Source organism: Carassius auratus, chromosome 5, assembly GCF_003368295.1.
Source record: "Carassius auratus strain Wakin chromosome 5, ASM336829v1, whole genome shotgun sequence".
In the NCBI taxonomy this organism is placed as follows: domain Eukaryota; kingdom Metazoa; phylum Chordata; class Actinopteri; order Cypriniformes; family Cyprinidae; genus Carassius; species Carassius auratus.
The window spans coordinates 274,242-292,478 of NC_039247.1; the positions used below are offsets into that span (position 1 = coordinate 274,242).

Here is an 18,237-nt window from a genome sequence, read left to right on the forward strand (position 1 = left end):
TAAACCATGCTAGTGCACTTCCACTGATGCCAACAAAGTGTTCAAGTCTATGCAAAAGAATGTTGTGGTCAATTGTGTCAAACGCAGCACTAAGATCCAATAAAACTAATAGAGAGATACACCCACGATCAGATGATAAGAGCAGATCATTTGTAACTCTAAGGAGAGCAGTTTCAGTACTATGATACGGTCTAAATCCTGACTGGAAATCCTCACATATACCATTTTTCCCTAAGAAGGAATATAATTGTGAGGATACCACCTTTTCTAGTATCTTGGACAGAAAAGGGAGATTTGAGATTGGTCTATAATTAACAAGTTCTCTGGGGTCAAGTTGTGGTTTTTTTATGAGAGGCTTAATAACAGCCAGTTTGAAGGTTTTGGGGACATATCCTAATGACAATGAGGAATTAATAATAGTCAGAAGAGGACCTATGACTTCTGGAAGCACCTCTTTTAAGAGCTTAGATGGTATAGGGTCTAACATACATGTTGTAAGTTTAGATGATTTAACAAGTTTATACAATTCTTCCTCTCCTATAGTAGAGAATGAGTGGAACTTACACTTTGTGTGTATGTGTGTCTCTGTCTGTGTGTGTGTGTGTGTGTGTGTGTTTGTGTGTGAGAGAGAGAGAGAGAGTGTGTGTGTGTGTGTGTGTGTGTGTGTGTGTGTGTGTGTGTTTGTGTGTGTGTGTGTGATGTTGCTCCAGGTCTCAGTGAATTCAGGTGCTGGAAATGTTTGTCTCTTCCACTCAATAATTATGTATTTATCTGATAAAAAATACAGTAAAAATCAGAAATATTATTCTAATGTAAAACATAATTTATTTCTGTGATGCTCCGCTGTATTTTTAGCATCATTCCTCCAGTCTTCAGTGTCACATGATCTTCAGATCTCATGATTGCAATTGTCTGTAAGTGATAATCATGTATATATATATTAGGCTCAATCTGTTCGGTGTTCCTAGTTGGACCTCGCTGATGTGCTGAGGCAGTAATCAGAGGTTACGAACGGAAGTGCATGCATGCGTGTGTGTGTGTGTGTGTGTGTGTGTGTCTGGCCGCTGGCTGCTAGCACGCCGCTGAGTGTAATTGGAGGCAGTTAGGGAACAATGTTAACATTAATCAGTGCGATAAGACGCAGGACTCCAGCAGCACATTTTGTTGGCAAAAGCTGAGGAATAATTGTTGTTCCCCTGTGAGCTGCTGTGATGCACGGTCCACAGTAAACACAGCCACGAGCTGAAACACACGTCTCTGTCGAATTATGAGCAGAATCACATTAACATAAGAACACTGTTCATGAACTTCATCGCATTCTAAGACTGCCTGTCTGTGTGTGTGTGTGTGTGTGTGTGTGTGTGTATGTATACACACACACATTTAGTAGACTGAAGAAACTTTGGTGTTTTTCACAAATAATTTAAAGAAACAGCAAGACACTGACTTAAACGTGACATGAGTTTTTTTATATTTCTTTCTTTCAAAAATATTAAATTGAATTAAATTAAATGTATGCATTTAGCTTATCCAAAGTGACTTACAGTGCATTCAGGCTATCAGTTTTTACCTATCATGTGTTCCCGGGGACTCGAACCCACAACATTGCGCTTGATAACGCAATGCTCTACCAATTGAGCTACAGGAACACAAAAATATATTTTTTTTTCCAAAACTTTTTTGTTTTTTACTTAAAGGTTGTTTGCCAGTTGTTTTACTGTCCTTTGTTTTTATTTTTATTTGATTCCAAAAGAGCTCTCAGATGTCAGAGAGAAGCACTGTTTAATAAACAGTAAATGAATGACTCCGTCTCTCTCTCTCTCATGCATCTGCTCCAGACAAGCATGATCACAGGGCATCTCAATGTATTTAACTCTCTCTCTGGTGTGGTTCTCCCTCAGGTCCTCTGCGAGTGGTGGTCCCCACCGAGTCGGTCTCGGCTCATCTGGGTGACACGGCACTTCTGCGCTGTGAGGTGACCGGTGAGCCCATGCCTGTGGTGCGCTGGCAGAAGAACAGGGAGGACCTGCCCTTGACCTTTGACCCTGACAGCAGAGTGGTCATCTTGCCCTCCGGCTCTCTGCAGGTCAGCAGGGTCCAGCCACCAGACTCGGCCACATACCGCTGCTTAGCAGAGAACCCCAGCAGCTCCCGCAGCGGCACAGACGCAGACCTGCGCGTCATACCGGGTGAGTGACCTGCTGACCTCCACTAACTAGTGACCCGCGGACCTCCACTAACTAGTGACCTGCCCGACCTCCACTAACTAATGACCCGCTGACCTCCACTAACTAATGACCCGCTGACCTCCACTAACTAGTGACCTGCCTGACCTCCACTAACTAGTGACCCGTTGACCTCCACTAACTAGTGACCTGCCTGACCTCCACTAACTAGTGACCTGCCTGACCTCCACTAACTAGTGACCCGTTGACCTCCACTAACTAGTTACCTGCCTGACCTCCACTAACTAGTGACCCGCTGACCTCCACTAACTAGTGACCTGCCTGACCTCCACTAACTAGTGACCCGCTAACTAGTGACCCGCTGACCTCCACTAACTAGTGCTGCGGGATGCACTCACTGCTACGAGTCACGTTTGTGTGTGTGCGAGAGAGCGAGAGAGAGAAAGTGTGTGTGTGTGTCAGTGGTCTCTCTGAGTCTGTGTAGCGTGTCCCAGAATGCACTGGGTTTCCGGGAGAAGTGCTTGTTTTCAGCAGCAGGTATCGGAGCTCAAATATCAGTCTGTCGTTTTCTGTGAGGATTCTGAATGATTTCTGCAGCTCTGACATTTCTGTTGTTCGATGCAGGAGAATCAATGACTCTGATTCCTTCTAATGACCCGAGTCCTTCACTCAAATCAGCTTCTACATCTCGTTTATCCTCTAAGCGAACACTCGCATGAAACAAGCTCACAGATCAGGACATGAACTCAAGAGAAATACCAAGACATGGACTAGTTCAGCCAAAAATGAAAGTGTGTTCACCCTCAGTTCATCTGAGATCAGGATGAGTTTGTGTCTTCATCAGGTTTGTAGAAATGTAGCACTGCATCAGTGTCTCATCAATGGATGCTCTGCAGTGAATGGGTGCCGTCAGAATGAGTCTGATAAAAACATCCCAATAATCCACAGCACTCCAGTCCATCAGTGAACATCTGGAGAAGACAAAAGATGAAACACATCCAGCATTGAGATGATTTTAACTCAAACACATAGAGTCTATAATAGCACGTTCTTTGAGTTATGATTGAGGAACCTGATGAATCAAAGTTGAATCTGATACGTGAGTCTAGACTGCAGATCCTCCTGTTCCTGCTGAGCGTCTGCTTGGCTGTGATCACAAGAGTGTGTCCTGCAGGAGCGCTAGAGGAACCAGAGAAGCCCTGGGACCCCCTCCGGTCAGACCTGACCCCTGTCCGTGGAGAGTTGCATTCTGGGAGGAAACACTGCTGCAGGCTTCAGCATGTGAACACTGCACCATCGAGATCAGAGTTCAGAGGTCACACACATGCAGCAACTGCAACCGCTGCGTTAAACTGACCTGTGTGTGTGTGTGCTCATATAATACATGCACACACACTCGCCTCAGGAGACGCTGCTGACCTGTGTGTGTGTGTGTGTGTGTGAGAGTGTGTGTCTGTGTGTCTGTGTGTGTGTGCTCAGATAATACATGCCTCAAGAGACGCTGCTGACCTGTGTGTGTGTGTGTGTGTGTGTTCAGAGCCTGGAGTAGCGCGAGCGCTGACGTTCCTCCAGAGGCCTCAGAAGGTCACGGCTCTTCAGGGCAGGGATGCGGTTCTAGAATGTTCCGCCTCTGGTTTTCCCAACCCCTCGTTCTTCTGGATGAGAGGAGACGAGCTGATCCAGAGCAGGTGAGGAGAACAGCACGGACACACTGCATCACGGACAGCTGCTGAAATCATCACGGCTGCATTGTTTTGATGGAAAATACTTGTTTTTTTCTTCTGTAAATACATTGTGATATATCACTCTATTGTGTGATCAAAGCTTTCCAGTTTCCAGTCTTTACTTTCATTTTTGATCATTTTAATTTATACTTGAAGAATAAAAATATGAATTTCTTTCTAAAAATAATTAAATCAATCAATTACTGACCCCCCATTAGGGTTGCAAAGGGTTGGAAAATTTTGGTTACATTTACGGAAAACTTCCGGAAAACTTTTGGGAATTTTTGAGAACTTTTGGAAAGTTTACCAAAAATGTTCCGTCCCTTTACATGTGCAAATACTACATTTCCATATATGAAATATTGATATATGAATATATGATATATGAATATTGTCATATAAAGTATAAAGTAAAATATATAGGAAATATAAAAGATAGATATGTATTTAAAAAATATCCCAAAACATATAGATGTTTGTATATCTGTTGTTTTAATAAACATCTGTTATGAGATATGTTAGATGTCATATATAACAAACTCTTGAGTGCTCCTGAAGTGATCTCTGTTAATCGTCTTCTGTTAAAGCATCAGTTTGGTTTTCTCTTCTTCTTCTGTCGAGTCTGATGGTGTTTCTGCGTCTGATTCTCCGTCAGATCAAAGAAGTACTCTCTCCTGAGCGCCAGCAACCTTCTGATCAGCAGCGTCACAGACGACGACTCGGGAACATACACCTGTGTCGCTCACAACAGACAGCAGAACATCTCTGCGTCCTGCGAGCTGTCTGTGCTCGGTGAGTTCAGTCCTGCGTGAGATCCCTCAGATCCACAGCTCATCTCATCAGGAAACACTGACAGGCATCCTTCCTTTACTCACCGCTGAAAACCTTACAAATCACCACTAGATGCTCATGTATTTTCAGCATCATTCCTCCAGTCTGTCACATGATCTTCAGCAATCAGAATAATATGATGATTTACTGCTTGAGAAACATTGTTTCAGTACTCATGTCTGGGATGTTTTCTGGCTCGTGGTCTCAGAGGATCGGTTAAATCTGGAAGAGTGTTATGGTTCTGTGTCACATGCTCCTAGTTTTTGAGTTGTGTGTGTGATTGAAGCTCAGAGTCATCAGCATTTGTGCTTCATGTGATTAAAACAGCATCTTTCAGCTAGTTGTAAAGGAAATGTTGTTTTGTTTTGTGAAACTAAAATCAAATGAATAAAAACTACTGTATGTAGCTAATAAAAATTACAGAAACACACTAAAAAACACAATTACTAAAATGTTAACAAATTAAAATGTACATGAAAACTATAAAAAATAAACATCTCAAGTTATAAAAAGTTGTATGTCAGTGATAATAAACTAACATAAAACTAATTTTTATTTTATTTATAAAATTGGACATTTTTCTATAAAGTTTACACATCAGAAATAAGATTTTTTTTTTTTATGAAATATCAGATCAAAATTTATTTTATTATATCTTTTATTTATTTGTCTTATTTATTTCGTTGTGTTTTGTTTGTAATTATTTTTATATTATTAAATTATTTTATCCACTTCATTGAAATGCTATGATGAATCTTATTTGTCTGATTTTATCCTCATTAATATAAATGATAAATAAATACAGGAATCCCGTCAGATGGTGATCATCTGTTTAGTTCAGAGCGTGTGGATGAACACATTAATATTCATGTGCTGTTCTGTCGAGTTTGTGTGAGATTAAATAGTTTTTGAGGAAACTCCTGATGAAGAAACTCTGGTTTGTTGATCAGATTTTCCATGAGTTTCATCTTCCTTTGTGAAATCTCTGTTTGATCATGAGCTCTTTGAAATGAGGTTTTGTTCTTGTTTTTTCGTGTAAATCCTCTCTGTTCACATTCATCGCTGATCACTTGAGATTGTCACAGCTTTGTGTGCTTTTGTAGATGTTTAGTTCGTTTTATAAAGCAGATGATTTGGATTCTGTGTTCTGATTGGATGCTGCTAAAGTCCTGTGATTCATTATTCATCAGTTAGTTCTGTTCCTCAGATCTGATTGGCTGTTTGATCAGCTCGGGTTAGACTGTTTGTGTTCATTGATTGACTGATTGACACAGATCCTGAAGCTTCAGCTTGTTTTGCAGAAGAAATCCAGTATATGAACTGACCGGCCAGTTATGATCTGAAATATATGTTAGTAAACCACAGCTTGTGTGTTAGTTACCAGAATTGTAAACCCTTAAGCAGACCAACTAAACCAGATTAGCACTGTTTCAATAACCTTCTCTCATGCAGTGGATTTGACTGGCTGTTCTCAGTGTGTTTGACAGCGAGTTTCTGCACTTTAATCTAATTACAGAAAGCCTGCAGGATATTTGACGTCCAGTGGCGTTTCTGTTATTATTATTCCGGCGTATAAATCAAATAAAGCAGGCGTGAGCGCTCAGAGAGAGGACAGCGAGTGAAAAAAAAGAAAGATGAATGTGGAGCTCAGATTTTTGGTGTTTGGTGGCTTTCAGATTAGCCTTGTTGATTTATTTTTTCAGTTTTAGTGTCAGTACTTAATGTGTGTTGTCTCTGGGATTTGAGTCTGAAGTGTGTTTGTGTGGTGTTCAGACTCCAGAGGATCCTGTAGAAGCAGGTCGTGATGTTCTAGTGTGGGACGCTGCTCAGATTTGAGTGTGTGGAGCTGAAGGATTCACGCATGCATTATTCATGAGTGCCGTCACGCACCGCAAGCCTCCATCCCATCACAGATCTGATGCTAGCCGCACAAACACCATCATCACACTCCGTCCAGGCATCTCTCCTCTTACTGCTCTGGATGGACACTAGTTAGTGCCCTCAAACCGAGAGCTTTCTGTGTGGGTGAGAGAACAGATGGAGTGTAGGAAACAGAAACATACAGCAATTATTTCACACCACACCTGCTAATCCTTTAATTAAACCTAAGTTTTGTGGTCAAAAACTTTCCAGCACTTTTAATTGGTTCCTCGACGTTATAACATCCTCTGCGCCATGATTAAAGAGAAATATTCAGTGCATGTGTTTTGGTGAAGTTTTGAGTCTTTCAGCTGCCCTCCAGACGTCTGTTCTCCTGAGATGATGATGTTCAGTGAAATGCAGATGCATTGAACGCTCAGGACAAACACAGCACACATTTAGTTTGTCACTGCTTTTGCACAGATATACATATGCATGGATATAAAGCTAAGAGAGGGTTGAAAACGAGGATTGATGATTTTTTTGGTTTCAGCATCTGTGATCATGTGAAACAAACGTGAAACCTTCAACCAAAAACACTGAAACTTTACAAATAGCAGGAATTCTGCATCTGCTGCCTTTTAAAGGTACAGTTCATCATTTAACTGGCTTGCGTTGTTTTTTTAAACCTGACTTAACTAAAGAAGATATATTTAGCACTTGTTATAAATTCACCCAAAAATATACAATTCTATAATCTTTTATGTTTGTGTATAGAGTAACTATGCAAAAATAAAGTTTATAGAATATCGTTTCTTTTAATAGTTTTGAAAGAAGTGTTTATATGTGTCACGTTTTGCATGTTGTGTGGTTTTCCGTAGAGTTTTGAGAAATGAAGACCGTTTCAAAACTGTTTAAGTGTTTTTAAACAGTGTAAAGGACTGATTGAGCGTTGCATTAGTGTTACTGCAGGAGTGTTGTTGAGTGTTGTATTGAGTGTGAAGCACTGCTGTGAGGCTGTTTCTCCTGTTTCTTCTCTGTGCTTTAGTGATCTCAGCGGTACGTGATGTGTTGAGCATTCGGTCTTCACGTGTGACTGTGTGGCTGTGGTTCGTGAGCCTGTGTGGCTCATTAGTCTGGTCACTACTGGCTTGACTTGCAGTTCAGTGCAGTACATTTAGTGGGATTCTGGCCTGAGCCCAGTGCTGACACAACACCGGCCAGCATAACCTGTGTGTGTGTGTGTGTGTGAGTGTGTGAGTGTGTGTGTGTGTGTGTGTGTGTGTGTGTGTGTGTGTGTGTGTGCGTGTGTGTGTGTGTGTGTTCAGGGATTCAGCAGCAGATAATCAGGCATCCACTGGACTGTTCGGTGTATTTCTGCTGCCAATCCATCCACTAGTACTGTAGATGACTGAGAAAGAGGAGGAAACACAATCAGTGGAAAAGTACTATAATCACTCTTATCACGTTCAATTCAATTCAATTCAAGTTTATTTGTGTAGCGCTTTTTACAATACAAATTATTACAAAGCAACTTCACAGAAAATTTAGTTTATACAATAATTAGTAGTAGCTTATGGTGGTGACTGTCAGTTTGTGCACGTTTGACAGGATTTTTAGAAAAATTAATACAAGACGTAGTCAGCCAGACAATGAACATTATTAATATTATTAATTAATAATTATTATATGATGCAGTCACACTTGTAGCAATATTTGTTAGTTCTGTTGTTGATTCAGGGTCAGCATCATCTGAGGTCCTCTGAGGGTCAGCATCATCTCTTCTCAGGTGTTCTGGATCCAGACTGGAGCTTGTGTAAATCCTAGTTACCACGGGATGAAGATCCAGCAGAAACAGAGAAACACATAGAGACATCATTAGCTGCTGATCCAACAAAGTACAATTAGTTTAACCCAAGCTAATGAATAAAAATGCAACTACACTCACAATTAAAAAGATACATTATTTGAATGCTTGGTGAAAGAGATGTGTTTTTAATCTAGATTTAAACAGAGAGAGTGTGTCTGAACCCCGAACATTATCAGGAAGGCTATTCCAGAGTTTGGGAGCCAAATGTGAGAAAGCTCTACCTCCTTTAGTGGACTTTGCTATCCTAGGAACGACCAAAAGTCCAGCGTTTTGTGACCTTAGGGTGCGTGATGGGTTGTAGCGTGGTAGAAGGCTAGTTAGGTACGCAGGAGCTAAACCATTTAGGGCCTTATAGGTAAGTAATGATAATTTGTAACTGATACGGAACTTAATAGGTAGCCAGTGCAGAGACTGTAAAATTGGGGTAATATGATCATATTTTCTTGACCTGGTAAGGACTCTAGCCGCTGTATTTTGGACGACCTGTAGCTTGTTTATTGACGAAGCAGGACAACCACCTAGAAGTGCATTACAATAGTCCAGTCTAGAGGTCATGAATGCATGAACTAGCTTTTCTGCATCAGAAACAGGTAACATGTTTCGTAGCTTGGCAATGTTTCTAAGATGGAAGAATGCAGTTTTTGTAACATTGGAAGTATGATTTTCAAAAGACAAGTTGCTGTCTAATATAACACCCAGATTTCTGACTGTAGAGGAAGTAACAGTACATCTCTCTAGTTGCAGATTGTAATCTACAAGATGCTGTGTAGTGTTTTTTGGTCCAATAATTAGTATCTCTGTCTTATCTGAATTTAATTGGAGAAAATTATTACTTTTACATTTTTAACACACTCTGTTAGCTTAGATAATTGGGAAGTTTCATCTGGTCTTGTTGAGATATATAGCTGAGTATCATCAGCATAACAGTGAAAACTAATCCTGTATTTTCTAATAATATTACCAAGGGACAACATGTATATTGAAAATAGAAGGGGACCTAGGACGGATCCTTGTGGCACTCCATATTTTACTGATGATAAATGAGATGACTCCCCATTTAAATACACAAAATGGTAGAGATCGGACAGGTAGGATCTAAACCATCTTAGAGCCTGCCCTTGAATACCTGTATAGTTTTGTAATCGATCTATGAGTATGTCATGATCTATGGTGTCGAACGCAGCACTAAGATCAAGTAAGACTGGTTTCTTAATAAGAGGCTTGATAACCGCCAGCTTGAATGGTTTTGGGACGTGACCTAAAGATAACGAGGAGTTTATGATATTGAGAAGCGGTTCTTCTGCTACAGGTAACAGCTCTTTCAGTAATTTAGTGGGTACAGGATCTAATAAACATGTTGTTGGTTTAGATACAGTGAGAAGTTTGTTTAGCTCTTCCTGTCCTATGGTTGTAAAGCGCTGCAGTTTATCTTTGGGTGCGATGGATGAAACTGAAGTGTTAGACGCTGTAGAATCTACATTCACTATTGTATTTCTAATGTTATCTATTTTATCAGTGAAGAAATTCATAAATTCATTACTATTTAACGTTGGTGGAATATTTGAATCAGGTGGCGTCTGGTAATTTGTTAACTTAGCCACTGTGCTAAATAAAAACCTTGGATTGTTTTGGTTATTTTCAATGAGTTTGTGTATATGCTCTGCCCTAGCAGTTTTTAGAGCCTGTCTATAGCTGGATATACTGTTTTTCCATGCAATTCTAAAAACTTCTAAGTTAGTTTTTCTCCATTTGTGTTCAAGACTACGAGTTTCTTTCTTGAGAGAGTGAGTATTACTGTTATACCATGGCACAGTACGTTTTTCTCTAACCTTTTTCAATTTGATCGGGGCAACAGCTTCTAATGTATTAGAGAAAATAGTGCCCATGTTGTCAGTCATTTCGTCTAATTCATGTGTATTTTTGGGTACAAATAGCAGTTGAGATAGATCAGGCAGGTTATTTGCAAATCTTTCTTTGGTGGCTGTTCAAATTGCATGCTTCAAACAAAACGGTCAGTAAAGACGTAGAAGTGGATGACGTGTTCTCCCAATATTGTATAGTCGCACCGTTAGTGATGTTATGAGCTGTCACCAGTCAACATGTTGTTGGTGTTTTGCAATGTATGCTTCAGACACGGGTCACGACGAGGTGTTCCCCATAGCGACCCCTAGAGGACACACTTTGAAGTTCCCTTAAAAGGGAACAGCTGTTTTCCATAGTATTAATATTTAAATTTTTTTACTGTATTTTAGGTCACATAAATGCAGCCTTGGTGAGCAGAATAGACTTAGTTAGAAAACATTAACACGCGACTCAAGTGTTTCCAAGGCTCTTATACTGTGTGGATGTTTTTATGCCTAGATGACTTACTGAATATGTATCACCGTGTTGTTTTTTCTAGCATGTACTGACTGATTGAAATGGGATTGTGGTTGTTAATACTGTGAAATGAGATTTAAGGAATAATCGTGAAATCCAGCTACTCTAACAAACACTGACGGACCAGGATTGAGATTACAGTAACAAAACCCTCACCCGCTTAACCGGATTAACCACCGTAATGACTCGTTCAGCGTAAATCAACATGATCATGACAACTGAATGAAAGCTGCTGTCTTCAGTTTGGATGGAGTCTAGTATGGGAGCACATGAAGAACTCATTCAGGATGAGAATGAGTGTTTGTTATTTCCAATCCTGACGACTCTCATTAACAGTCCAGTTAATGATCTGAGATCACGTCAGCAGTTGATGTTGTTCATGCGTGTGCGTCAGGTCATGTTCAGATGAAATTGATCATGTTAGTGTGTCCTAGACATTTGTTTTATATTATTGTTGTATTATTGCACTGATGTGTGTGTGTGTGTGTGTGTGTGTGGGTGTGTTTTTGCTACCTCTTGGGGACATGGATGTGTTTTTTTACCTTCCATGTGGGGACACGATGACCAACTGGGGACAAAATCTGTGTCCCCATAAGGATGCCCATTGGAACTGATAGGAAATAGCATGCTAATATAGCCTGTGCAAATTTCTTAGCTCCTTACTTGTGACCCCAGAAGGTGGTTTTACCAGTGTTGGAGTGTGAGGGTGTGTGTTCGGATTTGCCCCCTGAGCCGGGTCTTGGTACTGCAGTGTGCATATTTAATAAATCTCCGCCTCATATTTACATGAATGGCGGGAAACTAAGAAGACGTGTTTCCCCCTATGGCTCGGTCCTGGTACAGCATTGTGCATAATAAATAATTGCCAGATATTACATATCAATAAATGCTACATATCTTGGACACAAGGAAGTTATCTCAAGTTAACTGCTCAGCTTTTGATGGATATCAACCATGTATTCTAGTAAATTAATAAAGTATGATGAATATAGACTATCGTACGCTTCGACTATAAAAATTAATATAATTTTCAGACACTTTGTATGTTATAGCCTAGTAGGATGTTTAGATCTTGTTCTACAAGGAGCCATAAAATATCAAATTGTTTTACCAAAACGTTGAAAAACAAACACCTGCTAAACATAGTCAATTACTAGTACTGAAATCAGAAACCCATGTTGTAATTCATGTTATGTTAGTATCATGTTAGTAGATCGCGTTGCTGATAGTTTTAGGCTAGCTAACAAGATAGCACACGTGATTACAGTAGGTACAGCCTGTCCACGCAACGCAGTAACCCCAACCATTTGTATAGTGCCCAATACAAAGTAATGATAAAGCTATGAAACAACGTATATTATGTAATTATTGTTATCCTACCTTAGACATGTTGTCGGCGAAGATAATGTCCAAACTATCGTTTGATGTCAACAGGGACGGACTGACAATCTGTGCGTTCTGGAAAAGTCCAGAACGGCCGTCCGTTTAAACTTACGGAAAAAAGGCACAGTATAAACATATAAACTACCGGTATTTATTTACTTCAGATCACCGTTCGCGGGGCCGGTATACGTCACCATGGTAACCGCGGCGCGACTCAAGTTATTTTGCTTAGAATTATGGGTAGTGTAGTATTTCTCCAGAAGATCGCAAATAACAAGGTTGATTTTTATACTTTGTGGCTTTTATGGGAGCAGAAACTTTCGTTTCTCAGCCTCGTAGCTCATGGTCAATCTAACTTGGATGGTTTAGGGGTCTCCAAACTTTTTTAGCTACTTTTTAAAAATGAAAGTGGCCGAGAGCTATATGCAAAAATTAAATCTATAAAAAAAAAAAAAACTAACATAAATAATGTCTCATAACTCTCATATTAACAAATATGCCAACTGTTTTAGACCTAAACGAGTTATTGTAAGCCTATATGTCACCTTTAATTGACATATAAAAAATTATTATACTGTAAAAACACATAATTATTGTTGATTTTATAGTACATCATAACTGTATTTTCATGATTATAGTGACCAAAATGAGCATTGTTATCACATAATCCTGTTCAAAAAGTACTAATACTACACAATAAAATCAATTCACCAAGTTTTATATCGAAAACCAGCAAATAACAAATAAACTTACCATCAATATGCACTTTTTGTTTGCATAAACATTAAAATAGTATCATTAAAATGATGGCCAAATTTGAATGAAGTGTCTTACAACATGTTATCTACTAACATGTACAAGTTCAAATAAAGTTTTGACAAAAACGTTTTTATAAAAAGATAAACCTCGCATATTTCAGTCTTTAAATCATTCTTATAAAAAGAATGATTCAAAAAAGACAAAATACTGACATTTACAATACACAATAGCTTATCTTTTATTATTAATAGTACAGTTTTTTTTTCATTCGCTTTGGTACTATTTTCACAAATAAGGTGTACATTTTCAAAACTCTTAGTACAAAAATCCAAACTGATCACATTTGTAACACAGCTAGTCATTCTTTCAAAACCGGATCTCATTCTTTCATTCAGTTGCACATGTTTTCATTCCATATAATCATTGTTTCAAACACAAGATTATTGTAATATGTAATGAGAACATTTGGTTTAATCACTGAAACACAACAGTATGATCTTCTTTCAGTTTAGTACTTTTAACATTCAGTTCATCCAACAGCAAACAATGCAAGATACTGGTTTCAAATCGGCCTTAGAAGTGCTGAAATTAATATGCTACAGTACTATAAAAGACAGATTACACAGTTTTCACATTAGGCAATACACTTTTATATGCCAATATATTTAGTACATTACCCAACATTTACATAATCTATCATTTCCAAAATATCCATCCAATGTGTAATCAAGTGAAGGATCAATGAAGACATCCTCTACAATAATTTGGGCAAATTAGTTTTTATTTTTCTGATATAATTGTAACATAGGTATATTTTCTATAATGAAATTTAACTAAAGGAGAAGAAAACATAACATTTAGTGCACACATTACATTAATTTGGATCACGCCTGTCTTGAGCATTTGGCCATAGATTCTCATCCACATCACAATGAATGTTATCATTGTTCAAGCACCTTGGAAAAAGCCTTTTGGCGAGCATGCTTGACATTGGTCTACACTGATGTCATCACATGCATCATCCATGGCCTGAATGAGGCTAGCACGCTCAAGGGGTTGGCGATCATAGACCTTCCACCTCCATGCTGAAAAACATTCCTCAATAGGGTTGAGGAAGGGAGAGTATGGAGGCAGGTAGAGGGTCATGAATCGGGGATGGGCCTGAAACCATGCTTGAACTACCTCTGCGTGGTGGAACCTGACATTGTCCAACACAGTTACATAGGTGACCCCTTTATACCTTGACAGGCTGGTTCAATTTCATTGAGGAACTCAATAAGATGTGCAGCATTATAGGAGCCAAGTAATGGCCTACGTCCTACAACACCATCTTCAGAGATAGCTGCGCACATGGAGATGTTTCCTCCAGGTTGTCCAGGCACTTGGACATAATTTATATGTTCATACAAACACGCATTTTTATTTCTGTAGTTCTCAAAATCCATATACTGTATATTCCTGACAAACCAATTTAAAATCTATAGGTTTACCAAATGGTTCAGTGATTAACCATTAAGATCAGTAAGAGATTTATGAAAGGTGGTTACTGTGAATGAAACATTTATTAAGATGAAACACTTATTTTGTGTAGTGAAAAGGATACTTTGTGGTTTTGTGTATTGTACTAAAACAATCGAAAATATGCTGACATGTTTGAAAAAAGTGCACTTTTGATGATCTGTCGTGATATTAGTAATATGAGTTGTGAAAATGTACACCTTGCTTGTGAAAATAAAAAGTGAATAAAAAACCAAAGTGAATAAAAAAAAAACTGTAAAATTCGGTCCGATTTTCCCGTGGCGTCTGTCGTTGCTATGTTGCTACGTTGCTAGAAGTTTTAATAGCCTAGCTAATGGATTTCCACTACCGATAAACGTTTGCTGTAGCTCTGCTAGAAGATTTATTTACGGAGAAGAAAAAAACACCTGTGGTTTGGGTGCACCCCCATCCTTCATATTGACTCATTGCACCTGGAAAAAATGAGTGGGTCGCTTAAATATTTTGAACTTGAGCGCAAAAGACGCCATATGTGAATGGCCCTTGGCGAGCTACCTCCAATCAGGCCACGAGCAACGTGTTGGAGACCACTTTAGACATTATGTCTGAAAATAAATATCCTAGGGAGAAAATGAATGGGATTTTCCTGTTCTGTTGGGGGCCCCCTTGGAGGATCCACTGAGAAGCAGCTCAATTTAGCGCAGAATTCTCTATTTCTCTTAAAAACCCACAGATGACTATGTGATTCAAGTTTGATATTCTCAACATATTGACGTAAAAAAACAGGCGAAACATTGTTCCAAGAACAAACCAGTCAGAAGACATTTCACTCCACAACTTATGAATTAACTGTAGTAAAACAAACATTTTTTGGCAGAAATGTACCTGTATAAGTTCATATTGAAAATGCTGTTATATTAATATAGTCATGTAGGCCTATATTACATTTACATTACATTTATTCATTTAGCAGACGCTTTTATCCAAAGCGACTTACAGATGAAGACAGTGGAAGCAATCAAAAACAACAAAAAGAGCAATGATATATAAGTGCTATAACAAGTCTCAGTTAGGTTAATACAGTACACGTAGGATGGGTTTTTAACTAATATAATAAATAAAAAGAAAACAGATAGAATAAAAAAAATGAAAGAATAGAGCAAGCTAGTTAGAGGTCTTTACACATACACATACACATACATATACAATTGCATAATAAATTAAAAGAAAATAGAATACAAAAAGATCAGAAAGGTAGTTAGATTTTTTAAAGAATAGAATTAGAATAGTGAGTGTTAAAGTTAGAGGGTGAAATAAAGATGGAAGAGATGTGTTTTAAGCCGATTCTTGAAGATGGCTAAGGACTCAGCTGTCCGGATTGAGCTGGGCAGGTCATTCCACCAGGAGGGAACATTTAATTTAAAAGTCTGTAAAAGTGACTTTGTGCTTCTTTGGGATGAACAATCAAGCGACATTCACTTGCAGAACACAAGCTTCTAGAGGCACATAAGTCTGAAGTAACAAATTTAGGTAAATGGGTGCAGAGCCAGTGGTGTTGTATGCAAACATCAATGCCTTGAATTTTATGCGAGCAGCTATTGGAAGCCAGAGCAAATTGATAAACAGAGATGTGACGTGTATTCTTCTTTGGCTCATTAAAAATTAATCTTGCTGCCGTGTTCTGAATTAATTGTAAAGGTTTGATAGAATTGGCTGGAAGACCTGCCAAGAGGGCATTGCAATAGTCCAGCCTGGACAGAACAAGAGCTTGAACAAGGAGTTGTGCAGCATGATCCGAGAGAAAGGGCTTGATCTTCTTGATGTTGAATAAAGCAAATCTGCAGGATCGGACAGTTTTAGCAATGTGGTCTGAGAAAGTCAGCTGATCATCAATCATAACGCCAAGGCTTCTAGCTGTTTTTGAAGGAGTAATGGTTGATGTGCCTAACTTGATGGTGAAATTGTGATGAAACGATGGGTTTGCTGGAATCACAAGCAGTTCTGTCTTGGTAAGGTTGAGTTGAAGGTGATGATCCATCATCCAGGAAGAAATGTCAGTTAGACAAGCTGAGATGCGAATAGCTACCGTCGGATCATCAGGATGGAATGAGAGGAAGAGTTGAGTGTCATCAGCAGTGGTATTGTCAAGCACGAGTCAAGACCAAGTCCACAAACATCAAGTCTGAGTCCGAGTCCGAGTCCAAAAGGGGCCAAGCTGGACTCAAGTCCGAGCTCCCAAAGGCCGAGTCCGAGTCCAGAAAGTAATAAAAAAAAAAGGCTATATAGGCTATGTATTAAATGTAATGCAGTATGCTAATGTTTTTTAAGAAGTTATGACAGTTTATTTATTTATTTTTGCATTTATATTTATACAAAATGTTTGGGCTACTGTTTTTGATAACGCATACATAATAGGTTTGTAGAAAATCAACAACAACAAAAAAAAATCTATAAATATTTTCATAATTTTTCAGGAATTGTTGATTTCTTTTTCAACACTTGTAAGTCTGAACCAGAATATCAAGATATTTTATTATTTTGTAAAAAAGCACCACCATGTTATATGTATAATAAAATTTGAGTATGACAAACACAAATCCCTTCTATTATTTTATCCCTTGAGGTAGCCCTCGCACACAAAAAGGTTGGTTGGAGGATGGAGACCCCTGGTATATAACTATGTTTTATAATTATATGTTTGTGTAATTTGGGGTTTCTGCCTGCAGTGACACTTTTGTGTGTGAGGCCCCATCCATCCTCCCCTCAATACGGTGCAGTCGTCCTGTCCCTCTTGCAGAAAAGCATCCATAAAGAATGATGTTTCCACCTCCATGCTTCACAGTTTGGATGGTGTTCTTGAGGTTGCACTCATCCTTAGTCTTCCTCCAAACACAACAAGTAGAGTTTAGACCAAAAAGCTCTATTTTCATCTCATCAGACCACATGACCTTCTCCCATGAATGAGTATGTGGACAAGTGTCTTTTATACAGGTAACAGTTCAAACCGGTGCAGGTAATAGAAGTAACGAGTTCAAACCGGTGCAGTTAATAAAAAGTGGAGAAAAGGAGGGCTTCCTGTGAGAGCTGGAATTCTTACTGGTTGATAGGTGATCAAATGCTTATGTCATAAACAATAAACTGCAAAAATATATATTTTTAAAATATACAATGTGATTTTCTGGATTGTTATTTAAGATTCTGTCATTAGAGTAGAAGAGTATACCTAAGATAAAAATGACAGGCTCTTACGTGGTTTGTAAGTGGGAACCTGCACAATCCCCAGTGTATCAAATGCTTTTCCTCCTCACTGTAGATAACTGAGGGGAACACTTATTTTAAAAGTGCCATGTTGACACTGGTTTTGGAGTTGCAACTCTGAGTTCAAATGACTGCAAACAATCCCATATGATACTTCATCTGGTGCCACTCTAAAGCAAAACTATATTCTTTCCAGTTATTAATTTAAAATAACTTTCATATTATCTGTAATCGAATGTGTTCCATCCTACAGTTCCTCCTTTAAAAACCCTTGCCTCACACTTGAATTGCCAGGCAGGAGTTTTATTTTTACTAACGTGATTGTTTCTTTAATCAACATGACAAAATAGTTTTGTCTTTTTTATTTATAATACAGAGCTTAACTGTAGAGACCTACATTTCGGTTGGATAAAGGAGGGTACATAAATTAACCAATATCAAAAAGCGTATGTTGGTTAATTGTTGTGGGTTTTTCCATCTTCACACACAC

At 38.7% G+C, this 18,237-nt stretch overlaps 1 protein-coding gene across 1 annotated transcript in view; it reads left to right on the plus strand.

The window, feature by feature from the left end:
• Window positions 1–4,737, plus strand: part of LOC113069915 (netrin receptor DCC-like) — a 73,594-nt gene extending 68,857 nt beyond the window's left edge. The window contains exons 3-5 of the mRNA XM_026243038.1: window positions 1,902–2,189; window positions 3,724–3,874; window positions 4,566–4,737. Coding sequence (XP_026098823.1) covers window positions 1,902–2,189; window positions 3,724–3,874; window positions 4,566–4,722 — 596 coding nt within the window. The 3' untranslated portion in view covers window positions 4,723–4,737. The remainder of the gene's footprint in view (window positions 1–1,901; window positions 2,190–3,723; window positions 3,875–4,565) is intronic.
• Window positions 4,738–18,237: the final 13,500 nt, after the last annotated feature.